This window comes from Physcomitrium patens, chromosome 2, assembly GCF_059467195.1.
Source record: "Physcomitrium patens ecotype Gransden chromosome 2, ASM5946719v1, whole genome shotgun sequence".
NCBI classification, from domain to species: Eukaryota; Viridiplantae; Streptophyta; class Bryopsida; order Funariales; family Funariaceae; genus Physcomitrium; species Physcomitrium patens.
In genome coordinates, this window is record NC_143411.1 from 18,522,982 (window position 1) to 18,540,979 (window position 17,998).

The 17,998-nt window shown below is 43.5% G+C and overlaps 3 protein-coding genes across 17 annotated transcripts; all 3 read left to right on the forward strand.

The window, feature by feature from the left end:
- The first annotated feature begins 836 nt into the window (after positions 1-836).
- On the forward strand, positions 837-5,397 carry LOC112274455 (uncharacterized). 5 transcript variants are annotated; one of them, XM_090248225.1, is made up of 4 exons: positions 837-1,122; positions 1,233-1,309; positions 2,515-2,648; positions 3,249-5,397. In XM_090248225.1, exon 4 carries the CDS (start codon positions 3,313-3,315, stop codon positions 5,155-5,157), a length of 1,845 nt encoding a protein of 614 aa, XP_090104351.1. In that variant the 5' UTR covers positions 837-1,122; positions 1,233-1,309; positions 2,515-2,648; positions 3,249-3,312; the 3' UTR covers positions 5,158-5,397. The 5 variants fall into 5 exon arrangements, with proteins under 5 accessions (XP_090104351.1, XP_024359776.1, XP_090104350.1 ...); XM_024504008.3 differs by lacking the exon at positions 2,515-2,648 and adding an exon at positions 1,635-1,688 and having other exon boundaries at positions 837-918; XM_090248224.1 differs by having other exon boundaries at positions 837-918.
- Positions 5,398-5,537: 140 nt separating this feature from the next.
- LOC141044581 (perakine reductase-like) lies at positions 5,538-9,682 on the forward strand. Of its 9 annotated transcripts, XM_090248228.1 has the most exons (5): positions 5,538-5,754; positions 6,146-6,219; positions 6,597-6,757; positions 6,964-7,130; positions 7,602-7,677. In XM_090248228.1, exons 1-3 carry the CDS (start codon positions 5,659-5,661, stop codon positions 6,664-6,666), a joined length of 240 nt encoding a protein of 79 aa, XP_090104354.1. In that variant the 5' UTR covers positions 5,538-5,658; the 3' UTR covers positions 6,667-6,757; positions 6,964-7,130; positions 7,602-7,677. The 9 variants fall into 9 exon arrangements, with proteins under 9 accessions (XP_090104354.1, XP_090104352.1, XP_073385449.1 ...); XM_090248226.1 differs by adding exons at positions 7,833-8,133; positions 8,428-9,682 and having other exon boundaries at positions 5,538-7,130; XM_073529348.2 differs by having other exon boundaries at positions 6,484-7,130.
- Positions 9,683-11,599: 1,917 nt separating this feature from the next.
- On the forward strand, positions 11,600-17,785 carry LOC112278846 (uncharacterized). 3 transcript variants are annotated; one of them, XM_024512694.3, is made up of 7 exons: positions 11,600-12,100; positions 14,288-14,772; positions 15,036-15,122; positions 15,399-15,839; positions 16,060-16,150; positions 16,335-16,461; positions 16,715-17,785. In XM_024512694.3, the coding sequence occupies exons 2-7, from the start codon at positions 14,321-14,323 to the stop codon at positions 17,098-17,100; spliced, it is 1,584 nt and encodes a 527-aa protein (XP_024368462.1). In that variant the 5' UTR covers positions 11,600-12,100; positions 14,288-14,320; the 3' UTR covers positions 17,101-17,785. The 3 variants fall into 3 exon arrangements, with proteins under 3 accessions (XP_024368462.1, XP_024368463.1, XP_024368464.1); XM_024512695.3 differs by having other exon boundaries at positions 11,733-12,785; XM_024512696.3 differs by having other exon boundaries at positions 11,735-12,601.
- The last annotated feature ends 213 nt before the right edge of the window (positions 17,786-17,998 follow it).

The window sequence follows — 17,998 nt, forward strand, 5'->3', positions numbered from 1 at the left end:
CTACAAAGCAGGGAATCACGACTCTTTTCTGAAAATACCCCACCTCCTGCTGCACCTCAGCTTTATTCAAAGTTACTCGGATTACTCGTTTTGATAATAAAAGCCTTCGCTGCTGCGAAAGATTCCATCAAGCAGAACCTCGCTCAGGAAGGCTCGCGTGGGGCAGGTGTCTGCATCCCCCCTCCCCCCCCGCCCCATCTGAGCAGCTGCAGCGTCAGGTTCCAACCTCTCCTTCAGCAACGCGCATTCTGCTTGTCGACGCTCCCTCGATGGGGTTGGTCACACCGGTGCGTGCGCCAACTGACTCCTCAATGCCGCGGCACACGTCGTAGCCAATTCCATTCTTTCGCATGTGCTTGAAGTCTTGACAGGCTTTGCGTGACCCTGTCAGTATCGCGCCTTGGCTTATGGTGCACGGCCAACACATTCTTGTCAATAAACCCTAAACCCTAATTTGTCCAACCACCAATCGGCACCTTACTTGCTATTTACGATAAGTGCATGATAACCATTTCCTACCGTTTTTAGAAAAAAAAAAACTTAAAATTAATCAAAAACAATAATTTCAGGCTGGACGTATGCTTCAGCACTGACCCAACAAATCTCTCAACCTTGCAGAGCAACTTTCATGAAAGTCATCGCACCTAATTTACAATTTTTTTGTTCAACTTTTAAAGATGGCTGGGGAAAATAAATAAAAATGGAAGGTCAGAAGAGAAAAGTGAAATTGAATCGGAGCCGTTACTTTTGGGGTCTAAGAAGGCGAGACCAACACGGTACCTTTCTAAGGCCTTTTTCTCGCAGCGCAGCGCTTTCCTGCCCAAATCCGAGCCTAGGGTTTCCTCAGCAGCTCCGCTGCTTCAATCGCGCTGGCTATGGTAGTGGGAAATGGCCTCGGCTATGGCGTCTCGTCGTAGTGTACGTCGCGCTCTCGCTTTCTGTGTCCTGAAATTTCCGAAATAACTCTAGGAAGTCGATTTTTATTTTTGGTTTTTCTAAAGTTCTTGGTTCTTCCATGATGAGTCCATTTGATGAGGGCGGAACATGGCGATTATGGATTTATCATGGGGCATGAGAAGGAAGGTGGTGGTCTTTCAGTTGGCCGTTTTGATGCCACGAAGGGTACGAATTAGGAGGATTGTTATTTGAAATCGCAGGAAGCGCTATGTTGTGACTTGCTGAAGAAGATTGCTTATGCATTTGTCGTGCGGATTGCCTTCGTTGTTGCGCAGTTTTCTTTTGCACGAGAATTCGGGGATGTGGAGGTGGAATAGGCAGCGGTGGAGGACGCCAAGTTCGTCGTTCAAAGGTACATGTTCGTCTCTACTTCCTCTCTGTTGAGATGTCGTGAAATGGACAATTACTACGAAGGAAAAAAAGAAAAAAGAAACTAAACTAAAAAAAAACTAAAAAATAAGCGAACTTCTAAAGTTTACGATGGAAATACGAAAAAATGTTGTAATCACTTGAATTTCTAGCGGCAATAAGTCGGACTTCGAAGCAAGTGCGTCCTTGTAGTGGATCAATCTCAATTTCTTACTTTTCCCCTAAAACGAACGCGTATCCCGTAAACTCACGGAAGGTTTTCTACTTCCTTCGACAAGATTTTAATCAGTGTTTTCGCGGGTCTGTAGGTCTTGACTGTTCTTGGACAAATCGTTTCAGGACTAGCTTCGGTTCAAACTTTTGTACGGCTGCAGTTTGAAGCTGATTGCAAACTTACAAGAACTTTTTTTTATTTTCTTCTCTCCCCCTCTCTCTCTTTATTCTTTTAGCTTTCTAGTTTCATCTGCTCCGTAGACGTCCGTGGCTCACGTTTCAGTGAACTTGGAATATAGACTGTGTTTCATGTCTTCGCAGAAGGAAATGTTTCTGAATAAGGGTACGTCATTTTATTCCGATGTGCGGATTTCAAGTATTTTGGAGGAAAGCTTTTCTGTATGCGTTTATGATGGGCCTCACAGTTGCAAACTTATTGTTCGTCTTGAACTGTGAAAATTCGAAATCCCGCTGAAGATGTAATAGATGCAGGCGCGAGATTCAGTTGATGTCTATCATCGCAACTTGGAGCATGCTCAGTAGAGAGTGGTAGAGAATTTTTAAAAAGTAGTCGTAAAGACGGACAAACTGCTACAAATTGTTAATGGTTAAGCCCGTGATCCGAACAGTAATCACAACGAGCGCAATGTCTCTACTTTGGAAGTATATGAGTTGTACGTTATTAATCTGTGGCAAAGAAGGTTACAGAACTGAGGAATCATTCGATGGGAGCAGGGCTTGGTGAGAAGCGTGTACGATACATAAACAGAGAACATGACGCATTTTGGAGTGTTGTGACAGTGCATGCTCTTTACTGGACATAACTTTTCGCTTTGTGAAGTTCGAGGAGCTTGAAACCTTTGGGAGCATACTGCCTGATTAGATGCCAAGGATAATACTTTACTTTGGTTTTTAGGGGAAAGAGTTTTGAATTTATACAGATTGGACTACAGTCTAGATTTTACTTGCTGGCAGATAGTCAGAGGTATTAGAAGTGTGTGCATGGGAACCATAATATCTGCATTTCAAGCATTGCTCTAGCGATCGCTGCGGAGAATAGCGGGAGCCTGCTGTAGAGAGTACTCAAAACGGCGAGGTGCAGCTATTTCGTAAGTCTGAGCTTTAGAATAATTTCGGATTCGCCCGGTATTAATGCTGGTTCAACTTTTGCTTTCAGTTGAATGTCGAGCGTCTTCGGGTTAGTCTTGAAAACTGATGTTTACAGGCTTATGTTCGGGGACAGTCGTATCTGACGTCCAGAATAGGCTCTTCGTGCACGTCATTTAAGAAATTTATAGAGTCATGCCTTCGTGCTGTAAATAGCGGCGACGAAGCGGGTCTACCTGGTTGTCTTGGATCGCAAGTAGTCATGTCTGTTTCCTTTGATGGCAAATTGTGTGGCACTAGTTTTTATCATACAAAGCTTCGGGCTCTACTGTCTGCTCTGTCTTCAAGGGTGGGAGAGTAGAAGAGAAATTTCCATCGTAGCAGTTCTAGGAAGCTTTCTTCGTCAAGATGCAGACCATGACCGCGGCTAAGATTAGTTCTGCTTCTGAACATGAAACTCTCCTGTCACAGAGTACATGAACTTCATGTCCGTTTCTCTACAGTCTTTCGAAGTCCTTTAAAATTTTACTCCTTGCTAATTCGGAACATAGCTATTGCTTTTCAGTAAAAAGTTTCTTACTTCAATTTTTTTTCCTCGGCAGGGTTCTTGAAGCAGGTGTGAGAATATTCTGCGACATAACCGCGATTGATTTCTAGTTGGACACAATGACTAACCGAGCCGAGTCTTCCAAGGCCTTACTGTATACCCTCCTGTCAAGCTTAGACAGTGACGCACAGATGCACGTGGAGTTAAAGTCTCTGAAGAACACGCTTCACTTTGGCACTTCAAGTCGCTTGGATGATGCTGACACGAAGCTGGAGCTCAAGACTGCGTTGGGAGAGGAAGACGAGATTCGGAATCTCTGTTACAGGGCCTCACCTAGTAGTCTACATTCTAAATCTGCTGACTTAAAAGCGATTTTGGAAGAACCTGGGGAGAAGACGTTGTATATAGAGATAAGAAAGTCTCCAAGTGCAGGTGGCGGGTGTGGTGCCAAAAGTTTGCATACTAATTTTTTATCTCTATCTGATGGCCACAGGAGCTGTAGTGACGTTTATGAGTCAACCAGGCTTGCTGACTATATGCTACAATCAGATCATCAATTCTTGGAGATTGAAAGTGGAGCAGGCCACAGTAATGTGGATGATATGCAGAGACCTGGCTCTGCTAACGAAGAATTGCTTGAGACTGCCCATGCCATTGTCAACATGGCTGATTTGAAATCCAACACCGTTTTGCCTCAGGAGTATCATGAAGACGGTACTCCAAGGAGGAGGCAGAAGGTCGCGGTTGAGCCCAAAGAACTTGTTGGGATTCCAAAAGAGTGTCCAAGGTGCAATTCCAAAGAAGTGAAGTTCAAGTATTTCAATAACAAAAAGTTAAACCAGCCACGGTACCAATGTCTGAGCTGCAAGGACTTTTTCACTCATGGGGGCAAGAAGTTGGCGACAGAAGCAGCATCACCATCTGCATCTGTCCAGCTGATGCTCCCGGACGGCTCTTTTAACATTTTGCCCATTCAATCACTGGATGGCAAAGGAAAAGAAAGAAAAAGGAAGGCTAAGGAACCTCCACAGTTTGCGGGCATGGAAAAGCTCTGTCGCAAGTGTGGCTCCAAAAATACCGCATTCAAGTATCTCAACAATGGCCAGCTGGACCAGCCTCGGTACAAGTGCTTGGATTGTAAGGGCATGTTTCAGTTACACAATAAGCGTGTGCGACCTTCTAGCTCTGGTGATGTCAACACTGCCGCCCTACTGTCTGATCTATCAAAAGAAACTACCTCAGTGGAAAGCGCATCTGTTCCTCTTGAGTCAGCCTTGTTGATCTGTGGCCCACGGGTTGCAAAGCAAACGGAGAGGAAAAGAAAAGCAATGGAGCCGGAGCACCTTGTCGGGGTTGTAAAGCCATGTCCATCGTGTAAAAAGACTAAAACGAGGTTCAAGTACTTCAACAACAAGAACATGAAGCAGCCTAGGTATGAATGTCTTGATTGTCATCAGTATTTCACTTACAAGACTGAGTTCAATCAAGTCAATAGTGGGGCGTTTGGTGGAGATCAAGGGTTCGTAGCATCCATCACAGCCGTTGTCAATGAGGGGAATTCAGAGGGCCCTAATGGTTCAGATCGAAACGGAAGAGACAAAGAGGTAGAAGGCAATACCAGTTTGACTGGTAGAAGTGACTCAGAAAGAATTTATGAACAAGATCTTTTGAGGCTCAATGGAGAAGGTGATGCTAATGCGATCAACTCTGGACATTTAAAGGACAGAATGAAAGATGGAGGCTCTGGCCTAGCAAGTAGCGGGTTTATTGGCACCAACATGCGTGTGAGGGATACAGGGGAGGTTATAAATGTGCGACGAGGCCTTGGTCAGGTCGAAAGAGAGGGTGGACAGGGTGGTGGAACCGCGTTGGAGGTCATCGGTTTCAGAAGAATGTTGGATCTTCCTGGAAGTCTCGAGAAACATGACAAGGTGTTTGATAGCACGGGTGTAAAACAGCAATAGGGAGGCTGGAGTTAGTGCCAATTTAGTTTATATCCCTCTTAGCTAGTTCATTCTTTGAAGGTCAATTTCGCTACCTTCTTTCATGGAATGTATCAATGATTCAGTGCAGGTGTACGAAATTGATCACACTCCTTCCGTCCATCCAGAAACTATTTCTAACCTGTGAAAAAACCTATATACCAATATGTACAGGACCGTCCACTTTGTTTATATTCAAGATATACCGAGTACTTTACTGCATATGTAAGACTTAATGGTAATGATGCAGGGTCCATTGATGACATTGGCATCAGAGTACAGCCATCATGTGCGAGTCTTTCTTCCTCGAAGTACTACGTTTCCCTGGATTGGCAGATAATGGTTTTCCTTGCCTGTGTCGTCTGCAACTGTGTTTGTATCTCGACGAAGTTGCAATTTCGTTCTATATAAAGACTCCATTCTATATTCATCACACGTCTGGTCTCTTTATTTATTTGGTCACCGTGGAGGATTCGATGAAGAATGATTTCCTTGGCTGAACCCAAGAGGATCTGGAAGGCAGCAAGTTCTGCCACTGTCACCAGCAAGTGCGCCAACGAGCCCACCCCCGATCAGGAGGTACTCTTGTCCTTGATAGATTGACATAAATTTTCGACAAATCTTGGTCGTCTCTGCACAGTTGCACCTGCAAGAATGCAGGCACTTAGTGACCTGAAGAGAATATTGGAATTCATGAAGGTCTTGCAGAATCTTTTGAGTGGCAAGTATTTGTTGAGTAATCAGCCTCAACCACTGCTGTGTACTATGACTTTAGAGAGCGTTGAGGATAGTGTAAGTTCATGTTGCACGGCAGATGTTCGGAGTGAATGTAGTGAGAAATTAAGAATCCCAGACCACTCTGACTGAGCCTATTCAGAATTAGATCCAGAGAAGGGTGGTCGGGAGCAAGGTCGAATTTTAGTTCGTGGACTTACGATAGGAACTTGATGCTTGGATTTTTATGGATTAGGCAGGTTTGGTATGCTCTTCATGCACATGCTCGGCTGAGGGATACGGCATTTCAACAAGAATCAGTGCGCTCAGGTAGTGTTGGCACCGCCTCCCTTGGCACACTCTTTTTTGCGACTTCGAATCCAAGAATTAGCGCAAGAGTTGCCGTTGGAATTGTGATAACGGTTTATGCTGAAGGACTTATTCTCTCTGGTGTAGGTTGTTGTTTATTTAGGATGCATTAATAGTAGGATTTTTTTGAAGTTAAGATAGACCTGTAGTGTTGAGTCGAAACGACCGAGCAATATGGAGTTGATGTCAATTCCAATCTCTTTTGATGTGCTTGAATGTTGACAGGAAACAATCATTGTGTTGAGGAAATTGTCAGCATGAATATACTCTGGAACAGTGTGTATGTATTGCATGCCGCCGCTATGACGTCCACTAAGACTAGAGTTTGAATGATGAAGTTGGGTCCCAGGGATTGAAGGTCTCGCAATAATGACCTCAGTTCATCTTGAGGTTGAGTGCATTTTTTGAAACCCCACGCTAGAAGACGAAGGCTGAAGCTCATCCATCACGTAGCCGCGTCCTGCGTTACTTTTTGACACTTTCGAAGCCTAACGTCCACGTAGGAATAAAATCTTCTTGGGTCAAAGTTTTGCTTCCTATTCTGTTTCCTATTTCAAAGCTAATTTTGTGAAGACCTCGGTTGTGGGCTCCTGACGAATATTTGCAGATTTGATCGTCTTAGATTTGGTTGGCGTACTTGGAGCATATGGTTATAGAGAGATTTAGGGAAACTTAACTATTCAGAACTGTGTAATTGAGAAATAGGGTGTTACGGTTTAGTATTCGATGCAGGGCACACCCGAGTGTGTCCACGAAGCCTGAGGCGAGTCTGAAGAAACTGGGTGTGGAGTACATTGACCCCTGCTATCAGCACCGTATTGACGTCAATACACCGATTGAAGCCACGGTGTGGACATTCGTTTGGGTCCACGGTATGGACCCGGCCTGAGTCATTTCTGGTGAAATGTAATGTACGGAACAGTGAAGAACGTCGGTGTTTAAATTCAATGCAGTGAGATTATGATTATTTCTGCCGTGTACTATTTGAGTAGGAAGTGAGATGCTTGGATCTCACAAAATCAATCAGCTGATCTATCCTGGCTAGTTCAAGTGCTTTATGCATTGCAGATCTAGAGCCTTACAGGCGCGCACTTTAGACGTGCAATTTTGAGCTTTCATTAGATTGTTCAAGTTTGTATGTAGGTGGGGGCTATGAGTGAGCTTGTAAGCGCGGGCAAAGTGTACTTGGGCCTCTTGGAAGCCGATGTATCAGACATACCGCGAGCCCATGACTGTTATCCTCTCTCATTCTTCACCAACTTTAAGAGTTAGTTGGTGTTACCTTCTTTTTACCATTGCGCAGCACCAAGCTAAAAGACTTTCATGTGTGTTTGAGAATGCAGAGAGCTCGGCATTGGTCGGGGATTCTTGTGTGGTACCTATAATAGGGAAGAGCTTGTCAATACCGACTCTCGCATTGTAACTTGCTCTACGCTTTCCCTTCATTTCTCTTTTGCCTCCTGCATGTACCTGATACGTATGAGATACTTTTATACCATGTGTATGGGATATGTATATATATTTATATATTTATATATATACTCTTAAACCGATTATCCTGCAACGGGATGCAGAAAAACTTTCCCCTGTTCAAGGAGACAATTTAAGAAACAACGAAAGGCTGCTGGAGTGGATGAGGCAGATTGCGAGGAGGATGAAGGGATGCAGCATGAACCGGCTTCCACAAGCATGGGTACAACATGGAGTGCTTGATGAGGTTTCCATCCCTAATACAACTAAAATTGCAAACCTCGACTCCAACATAACGTCTTTCGAGGTCTACTTGTCAAGTGAAGAGGTTGAAAAGATAGGAAACGCCTTTCCTAAAGCCCAATTTTCAGGCAACCGAACTCAACACATGAGCTTCACGTACCAGTACGTTTCCATACCGCTAAAGACCAAGTCTTAACTTTTTATTTAAAATTCGGGACAAATAAACAAATATAAAAATCAGGTAAACAGCATCCTTTGCAGGTAAATTGTTTTCGATGATGTCAGAATCAAGAAACTTATTACGTTGCAATTTCTGACATGAAGTGATTACTGCTCTGAACACTTGACCAAGCTCAAAAGCTGATGAACTACTGCTCTTCTTCAAAGGATTGTAGTATTCCTAGACCACTCACTGTTCAGAACTACTGGTAGACCTCACCCGATCATTGTATACAGAATGGTCTAGCGTGTTTCATTTGGCAGTGTATGCTCAGTGCTCACAAATCATGACCCCTCAATACCAATTCTTCGGAACAACTCATCGACTGGATTCAAGCTCTCCGAGTCCCCACTCCACCTTCATTCCATCACGAGAACCAAATAAGCCAATGCCCCATAACTCGACTCTGTGAGTTTAATCTCTCTACTTTCGCAACGTCTTCCAAGTGGGTACGCACACTGTTGCTATCAATAACGATATAATCGGCATGTACACAGAGCAAAAATCACCGGCAGAAGATGTTTCAGTCTGCAGTAGAGTCACAGATTGATTGTACATTCCTGTGCTGTCCTCTGTCTGCTCTCTCTCTCACACACACTCGCCATGCTGCACGGGTATTAACATATGTACCGAAGCGTTTTTTCCAGACTGCCAAGACAGCCGACACCAGAGAGACACAAGCCCACCTTTCTGATACTTCATACCCCTCCTACTAATTTCCTGGTGGTCTTTGGAAATGGCAGGGCTGGTTTTGGCAGAGAAGGCATTCCGCGGTGCAGCTGGACGGGACAGTCCCTCCACAAGATCATATGAACTTCCCAACAGATGCTGTCAGCAAGAGAGGCGAGGTGTCTCTCTCTCGATCTCTCGATCTCTCGCTTTCTCTGGCTGCAACTAGTGACACCCACTCCCTTCATGTCAAGGTCCCCACTACCACCAATGATTCTGGTGGAGCTGGGATTTGCGTCAATGGATTCCGTGGAGCCTTCTACCAATTGGGCTTAAACCCTAAGCTTAGGTCGTCATGATCTGACGCTTCGGTTTAGTACCACACTCATATGATATTAACTCGCCTGCCTACTCTCGTTTCTAGTCCTGCGCAAGCATCATGAGAAGTAAAGTCCTGTAAGTCCTGCACCCACAAGGGCTCTCATCATCAGAAGCTGATGGAAGATGAAGAAGCGTCGCTACTTCGTTCATCCAGACGAAGACGAATCTCGCTTGACCCCACAGTAAATAGTTCCAGTACTTACTTTCTACTTCAGTTGTCTAAATTTAAGCTTGATTTGCTGCCCTATCATTGTAATCAGGGTCAATCTCATCACTATACCTATAAAATTAACATACAAACAAATTCATAAATTCGTTAAGAATGAAAGGACGATAGAAGATGTTTGAATGACAAAGTGGGGTTACAGCCAATAATGCAATGGATCCAGCTAATCAAAGATGTTTTTAATAATTATTTCACTTTATTTATGGATATGCTAAGAGTTCTGAGCTTTGGTTCCCTTCAGATGCCTATAGTGAAAAGTGTCCGTGCTCCAGAATGGGGTTCTCCAAAAAAAAGGAAAAGGGATCTTACTTTCGTGTATGATCTCCACACTCTGTACTTTTTTGGGTCGGTATTTGGCATAATTGGCTATGATATTTAACTTCACTGATCTTTTGGATATGCTCTCTCTTATTAGAGGCATGATCTACACAGAATCCATTGTAGTTTCTGCAAATAACATACTTGGGATGGGAGTGATCCACTACTCGAAGTTTCACCATTTGGGTTTCTTTTTATTGATGTTTGTTTGTTGTTTGTTCATGTGGGTTTTGTGGATGAAAGGGATTGTATGATTTGGTTGCACAGAAATCATTTGGGGCCCTATTCGAGCATTAAATTGCCAAAACTGTGGAAGTGGGCTGCTGCAATCAAGGAAAGCATACCAAGACCAAGTTCACAATCCAAGGGGTGTGGGTAGTTGTGAGGAAAAGAAGATGAAGATGATGACAACAATGTAGATGATAAAGAAAAAGAAGATGAGAAGATGAGGTGACAAAGTCATGGACGTTTCTTTAGAAGAAAACAAAGAAGGTAGGCTTTGAGAAACCAATCACTTATCCTGTGGGAGATGGAACCAATAAAAACAAGGGCTGCTCAAATGGAAGTTTCTTGTGTGATAGTGAAGAAAAGAGGCATAAGAATTAAGAAAGTGCCAGTGAAATGGAAATGCCAATTACAAAATTCAGTTGCTACCAGAAAAAACAACAAGTTTATCTAATATGATTTGTTTTATGTTGTTATCATTATTATCAAAATAAATATGTTGCTAACTTATGACTCTATGTAATAGGGAAGAGTGTAACAGTAGCAACATTAATGCAATAAATTTCATGGCAAAGCTATCCATTGGTTCACTAAAATCTGTGTAAAAACTTGGGGCTTAAATGTGAAATTGAAAATTTTTGAACAATTTGAATTTCTTTTTTGATAACTATGATTTAGGTTCCAAGGAGAGTTTTAAATATTACATTCCTTGATTCCCATTTGCTATGTAAGTTTCAACTACAAAAACAACATCCACAGACTTGAACATTAATCCTTGATTCACACACAGAGAGAATTTTAATTTGAAAAAACCTAACTAGAGTTAAAGTTGGCCTGACAATGTCACACAATTCTCAGGAAATACGCAACACAGCATTGCCAAATGCAAGGGCATCACCTCACCAGAAATGCTCATGGACCCACCAGTTGTTGCCTGAGTTGTTGGGTATTTGTCCATGCATGCCATGTGGCCATAAAACAATTTACATTGCTACAGTATGACGAAAAGGATCACAACACAATTGTTAAAACATTGTTGCATGGAGCTTGCAATTACATTCCCATGCTGACCCTCTAGTTTTGGAAACTACTGTAAACTACAGAACACATAACAAACAATTACAGTCGATTTGTGCGAGATATAATAGAATTCCACGAAACCCATAATTTTAGTAGCTAACTGTTGAAATAGGCCAAGCACTACGAATGACAGAGACCCATCGTTACAGTGCGAGCAACACTAAATGGAACGAAGACCGTGCTTTTAAAACTATGACTAGTGAGAGAATATGGCATTTACAGAGTATAGCAGAGATGAAGAGATGCCAGCAAATTCATGAAGGGCAAGGATGAGGGCGATCCTGTCGCCAGGTGGACGCATTCATTGACGGTGAGTCTTGCAATCCGACTGCCAGTCGGTGTTCAAAACGTGCCAGGATATTTCGTCCGTTCAGCACTTCTCCCTTCGACTTCCGGTCGCCCCAGTTAACTTCAAGCGTGAGACTGAAGTTGTCACTCTGTGGGGTGCCACGACGTGGCGAAAGGAGAGTAAATTCTGCGATCGTAGTTAGATTGGAAGGATGCCATGTAGCGTCGATTCAGCGCATGGTGAGTAGGGTGATGTGGTGACAATTTTTGCGTTTGTCCAGGGGCAGCTTGAGAGGTAGTGGCTTAGGGCTATGAAAAGGCGACCAGGTGGATATTGGCGTCGATTTTGCTTCGGTTGTTTGTAATCTTTGGAATTGATTGGCGGGCCTCTGTCGTGAATACGAGCTTGGATACCGGAAGTGCGGGAGCATGCAGGGCGGGTAGCTGCATGCACAGGCTTAGATTTGCAGGAGAATCAGCGTCCACCCTGTGTTTTTGTTTCCGTGTATACATGCGAGTCGCACACAGGCGTTTGGGCTTCGCTAGTAGTTACCAATTTTTGGCTTTGGGCCTTTTTTTGATCTTGTTGTGAGTGGGCAACTGTTGCGATCAGTGCATCTAGGTGAGCGGCTGGGTGTTTTACGAGTAGAGGAGAATATCAGCAGTTTTGCACGTTGGGTGGAGTGCATGCGAAACCGGGCTAGCGACAGCCGCAGGATACAGTGAGTTTCTGGAATGATTGAGTGCAGACTCTGTAGAATGCAATATCTTCGTGTCGTCGTCGTCGTCGTCGGTGTGGTATCACTCGTCATTCCCGAAGCGACCCGAGGATTGTCCACTTTGTCGAAAAGCACCTTTTCAAGGTCCAGTTTATGAGTTTGGTGTGGCAACGGGAGATATCCGGAACAGTTTTTGACAGCTGGTTTTGTTAGTGCCAAAAAAGTGTGATAAGCATAGTTAAGTGGTGTGGGGATCAGTTTCGCTTTCGTGACTCTTGTTTCTTTCCCTTTTATTTATTTCGGTCGCTGCTGCGAGGTTGTCTGTGTCGAAGCTTGTTTCTGTTCTACAGTGAAATTAGCTCCGAAGATGCTGTTTCTTTTCTTTGCTGGAGGCCATATTTCTGCGGAGGATATCTTGTTCTATTGTTCCTCGACTAGTAAGGCGAATAATAAGTCATAAGATTTGAACGGGAGTATTTTAAAGACAGGCTTCTAATTTGTCAGGTCAGTCATAACCTTTAGCACCCATCTTGAACTCTGAAAATTCGATGCATCGAAAAGAGAAGTAGGCCCGCTTGAAGTGTTTTCTCGGAATCGGGCGGGCGGGGAAATTCGAGGTGCAATCAGATTGTGAGGTAGTTGATGTAATCATCAACTACAGCGAACGCACTCGTTTTAGTCGGGAAAGGTACGAATTATTGGCACCCAATTCAGTGTTTAGCAAGTTGGGTTTCAGGAGGAATTGAGTTGGGTTGCAGAGATAATGCAGATCTTTTTCGAAGAGTGTGTTTTTTCTACGACGCTTAAGAGATCAAGCTTCTAGGAGATTGGCCTATCGCTTTCTTGCATAGGATATGTCCTTGCAAACGTTTTTGAAACGGAAGTTCCAGAGCTTGGATTAGATCCAACTTGCGATTAAAGTCGATGGGGGAGGAGGGGTATCAGAGGGTTGGGATCCTAAATCATTCGCAAAGTAGCCGCAACATTTGAATAGATTTGGCGAGGAGGGTACCAGGAAGCTAACTGCCGAGTAGCCAAAACAATAAGTTGCATCTATTTCCACAAGTCTTCCCATCCCTTAGCACTCTGTATCAGGAGATGTGCAGTAAAGGCTCCTGATGTCCGTTCCTTCAGAAATCATGGCTACTTGCGTTTCGTCGGTGCGCCATGATCTTCACCACGTCACAGTTCTGAACTATGGTTTCAATTTCCGTCTGGGTTATTTCAGCTGCAGCCTTGCAAGTACGCTAAATGCACTCGCAATGACAGACTGCTCAAGCCCTGACATCAAATTCAGAGGTTGCTAAACCGTTTTAGTGACGTAGGTTCTTGGTACGGGCGAGGGGGAGTGCCCGAAGGTTTACGTAGTTTATGGGTCTCTCCTTTTTGTCTTTTCGGCTTGCAGACTCCCCGGTTGATTGTAACTTTTCTACAAGTTTCCTTCCTAGTTTGTGTTCGTTTTGCTGAGTTAGGTTAGTTTTCATCAGGCGGAGCGTGACATGGTTTAAGTGACCATTTGTGCTTACTTTGCTGAGGGCAATTTTTTTCTGGCGAGTGTTTCTTGCTGATTAAATATCCTCCATAAATAGTTATGGTATTCGTTGAAGTCTTGGTGGGCTCTGGAACATAGAGAAGAACTGTTAAGAGCATGGGAATATCAGGGTGTCGTCTTCTGTTGGGCGTTCAAGAAAAGAGGGCTGGTTTTGCAGTCGATGTTTAAGTTGTCGGTTTTGGAGTGCCTGGTGGCCTGTGCTGCTGTCTTTGGTTGTTGTTTTTCTAAGTAACCTACGTTGCCGACTGTAGCAGATTAAATTGAATGCCCTATGTTCTCTGTTCATGGCACACTGAGCTGGTGGCATAGTGCTTGAGAGAAACGGTCCTTAAGAGGCACTCGCTGTCAGGAATTATAAAATTGGATAAGTATACGGATGTGGTTTGAGCTATGGAGGCCGTGGTTTCAAACCTCAGAAGCTGATCGTATTTTTGTCGATGATTGGAACTACCTTGGCATGTGCAAGTTTTGCTGCGTATTCATGCTTGTGTTCCCAGGTTAATATAATCGGCATACTTCTTGGTAGAAGATCTGCCGTTTCATCCTCGTCACACCAAGGTCTTCATTCCTTCTTGTCCTTCGACGTCAATGTAATTGTACACTTGTCGTCCACCTGATTATTATAGTAATGTGTGCAGGGTATTAAGGTTGGATAATTGAGATTGCTGAATATGGATAGCGTCTCCACAGGGGCATATGATGTCCAGTCGGTGAATTGGGCATATCCGATGAAGAACCCTACACACTTGCCCCCCAAAAGTCCTCACGGGTACTCCATGTTTAGTTCATCAAGCGTCTTCGAGAACAGTGGAGTATTCAGCCTTCCACAAAGCCAACCAAGCAGAGGCGGTGAGCATAGGCGTAGTCCTTCTGCAGGGTACATCCCACAAGGGCAGCCAACTTGGAACTTAGACAGATTTGGATCTCCAGATGGGGTAGTTGTGCTAAAGAAGTGCTCACATCGCCGATCATCGAGTGATTCTGTGGCTTTTGTGGATAACTCCTATCATTATATGAACAACTTAGAGAATGTTACAGAGGAAGACGAGTTCGTACTACAAGAGCCATCGCTGCCTGTTTACAGAACAAACAATCGAAAAGGCTTGAAAGCGAATATTGACAGGTGAGTCGACAACTACTGCAAGCGTGATGATGTCGTCTATATCTGAACTTGTGCTGGAGTGTGCTTTGTAGGTGAAGTGTCTTTTGTACAGAGAGTGCGAGGCATGCGGTTGATGGGAGAATATTTAAGCTAGACATTAACAGTGTTATGTAATTACTAGTTCTTCCTACTTACGCAATAATTTAAATTGTATCAATAAGGACTGTCTTGTAACAGTTCACTTAATATTTGCTCTTGATTCAAGTGTTGTGCTTTTTTCACAGTGGTGATCATATTTTTCCATACAAGTTACCTGCGAGTCCCTGGTCATATCCCGAAAAGAGTGGAAGAGGGGATCATAACCTCATTAGGTGAGTGTTTTCGTCTGCGAACAACCAAGCACCAGTGCACTTCAATCAATTCAACTTCTGAAATTTAAGGTCACGTTACAAGCGTCTAGTTTACAGAAGCCTCTTAATATTTCGAAGCAGGAAGCATTGAAACATGTTATATAATTGAATTCTAGATGCTATGAGAATTCAGATCTGGTTTTGGGGATTTCTATTGTAGCTTAACGGAGTTCAACTTCTAGGAATTTGACATCTTGGTTGCGTATTGACAATTTTGAATTGGTTGTCGCTCTTCAGTTACAGGCCGGACAAAGAACACGTCTCTAGAATTCGCGATGATGAGCCTTTTCAAAGACACCAGCCTAGACATGAAAACCTAGTGGGTTGTAACCATGTGGGTTCTAATCTGGCAAAATCTGGGTCTCCAGAGAATGGTCGGGGCTTAGGAAAGGCCAGTAAGCATGTTACTTTAGCTATTCCTAGCCCTAGTGGTGACAGTCCGTTGGGATCAAGAAGAAGAGCTCATAATTGGAGTACTACTGCAACTTTTGAGAATCCTTCAACTGCTTCTGAAAGTAACAGTCACAGTGACGACTCTAACGACGATACTCGTACCAAAAGCTATGAGAGGCTAAGAAGTGACTTGGAAGTAGGAAGTGAAGAGGGCGGTGATGCTTCAGTTCAGTTTCATGACGATCATACTAGTTCTGAAAAGGTGGATCCAAAGCAAGCCAAACGGTGCATTTCGTCTCCATTTTAACCTCTTCGTGTTTTGTTTTGCTTCTTGTTTGTTTGACTCATGCGCTTGGATTAGTATCAGTAGTTGCGTGCGAATTCTGTGCAGCCTTTCTGCTTTCAGGAATAGTTTTATCTTTATGTGAGTTTCTTCTGGGTTCAAATCTAGTGTGTTTCTCATGTTTTTAAGATAGTCGGATTAAATATACCTCTATTATTTCAGTATCCTTGTCAACAGACAATCAGCTCAAAGATCACGAGTAAGGAAGTTGCAATACATCTCTGAGCTCGAAATGAAAGTCATTGTATTAGAGGTATCACAACTATCCATATCTCCACATGGTTTTGCGTCGCATGTAGTTTCTGGTTTATTGCGAGTCCACGGCATGCATTTTCTTTTTCAGTGTGTGGAAGAATCTTCGAAAAGCCTCCGTTTTGTTACCTTCATGAAAAATTCAAGGAAATATCATTTCTAAGATGGACATTCCTCTACTGCAGTCAGAAGTCGCCTCGCTTTCGCCTAAGGTGGGCTATTACGACCATGAAAGAGCCTTATTGAATGCGGAGAATGTACAGCTCAAGCAGAAGCTTGCAGCACTTACGCAAACTCAACTACTGAAAGAGGGTAAGTGGTGCCATTCAATTGATACTGGGTGCATTATAGTTTCTGTTAACCAACGGGTCATTTCCTATTGTCTAACAATTCCCCTCACACTCGCATTTTGTTAAAGTTTTAACAGAATTTTGTACAAGTTACAATTGAAGCCCAACGATGGTGCATGCTTTCCTTTAATCAAAGCAGAGCAAGTATTGATACTTGCTCATGTTTAAAAGCAGTAAAGAATTTGCTGAACTTCTTTTTAAAATCTTATCCACAGCTCGCTCTGAAAGTCTCAAGACGGAGGTCCACAGACTCCGACAGCTTTATAACCAGCAGCAGCAGCAGCAACCCCAACATCTCCGCCAACAACGACCTGCGTGTCCAGAATCCTTGGAACTTCCGCTACAGTTCTTCAGCAAGCTTGACCTTGGTCCTTCGATTTTCAAGCCCACGTCTCTCAATGCCAACACATCTGGAGCGAAGCCCTCGAAGGGTGGATCTTCCCTTTACTCATCTCAAGTTATTTTATCCCCATGCGGTAAAACCATTCGTAGACCTTCCTCATACACCATCCCACCCTCCTGCATGACCCCTGGAGGCAAGGCCTTCGATGGGGGGATGATGGGCAGTCCTGGCGCTTCCTTTATGGTGCACAATTCATAAAATGATGACAATTCAATCTACCTCCACAATTGCCATTTTCCTGCAACAATCTTTTGATTCGATCTGCGTCACATCTCGAGTACCTGAAGATGACTTTGGAGAGAAAATCTGATGAAGGATTATCCGACAATGGAGAATCACTCATCGTCTTCCAACCGCTCACACAGCGACAATCGTACGGTGTTTTATATATGTTTTTCGTACTTCGTCAAGACTTCTGCTGAGGCCTTCAGTGGACCAGCTAGTCACAAGTGTGAAACCGATGACTCCAAAGCAGAAATGGAGCTTGTGTGGACCTCGTTATGCTCAACAGACCTGCTGCACGGAGAGCCAACTGCAGCATCTTGGTCAAGCATTGGTGATAAGATATGCACAAATCCTTCTCTAGGCTAATGTATTTGTAGACTGTGGTGCCATACACACAGGAATGCTAGGTTATTGTGTACATGTTCTTTGCATCCACCAAAACACGGCTATAGTCCATGGTGAGAGGTTCTTGTGGACATGGATAAGATGATTTAGAACTGGTAGAAGCGATCATCATGCAAACATCGCAATAACGAAATGCCGATGAAGTGCTTTGAGTTGAGTTGACATGTTGTGTTGATTCAGAAGACCAGGATGTGAAAACAGAACTTCAAGCAGATTATCATCAAATGTGAGCTGTTTTGAAGTGATTCCAAAAGCTCCATGCGCATTGCTTCTGAATGTTAATTTATATTATTGAATACTTCTGGAAATTTGTGCTGTTGAGTAGAGATGGTTCTTGTGTACTTCAGTTAATTTTGTGCGTCAGAGATATCTTTGCTTTGGACTCCAAATAGTCCCTACCTTTGCAACATTTCTTGTGAATGTCCGTGTAAACTTTCGGCCAGTAAGATGGTTTGTTTATGTCCCT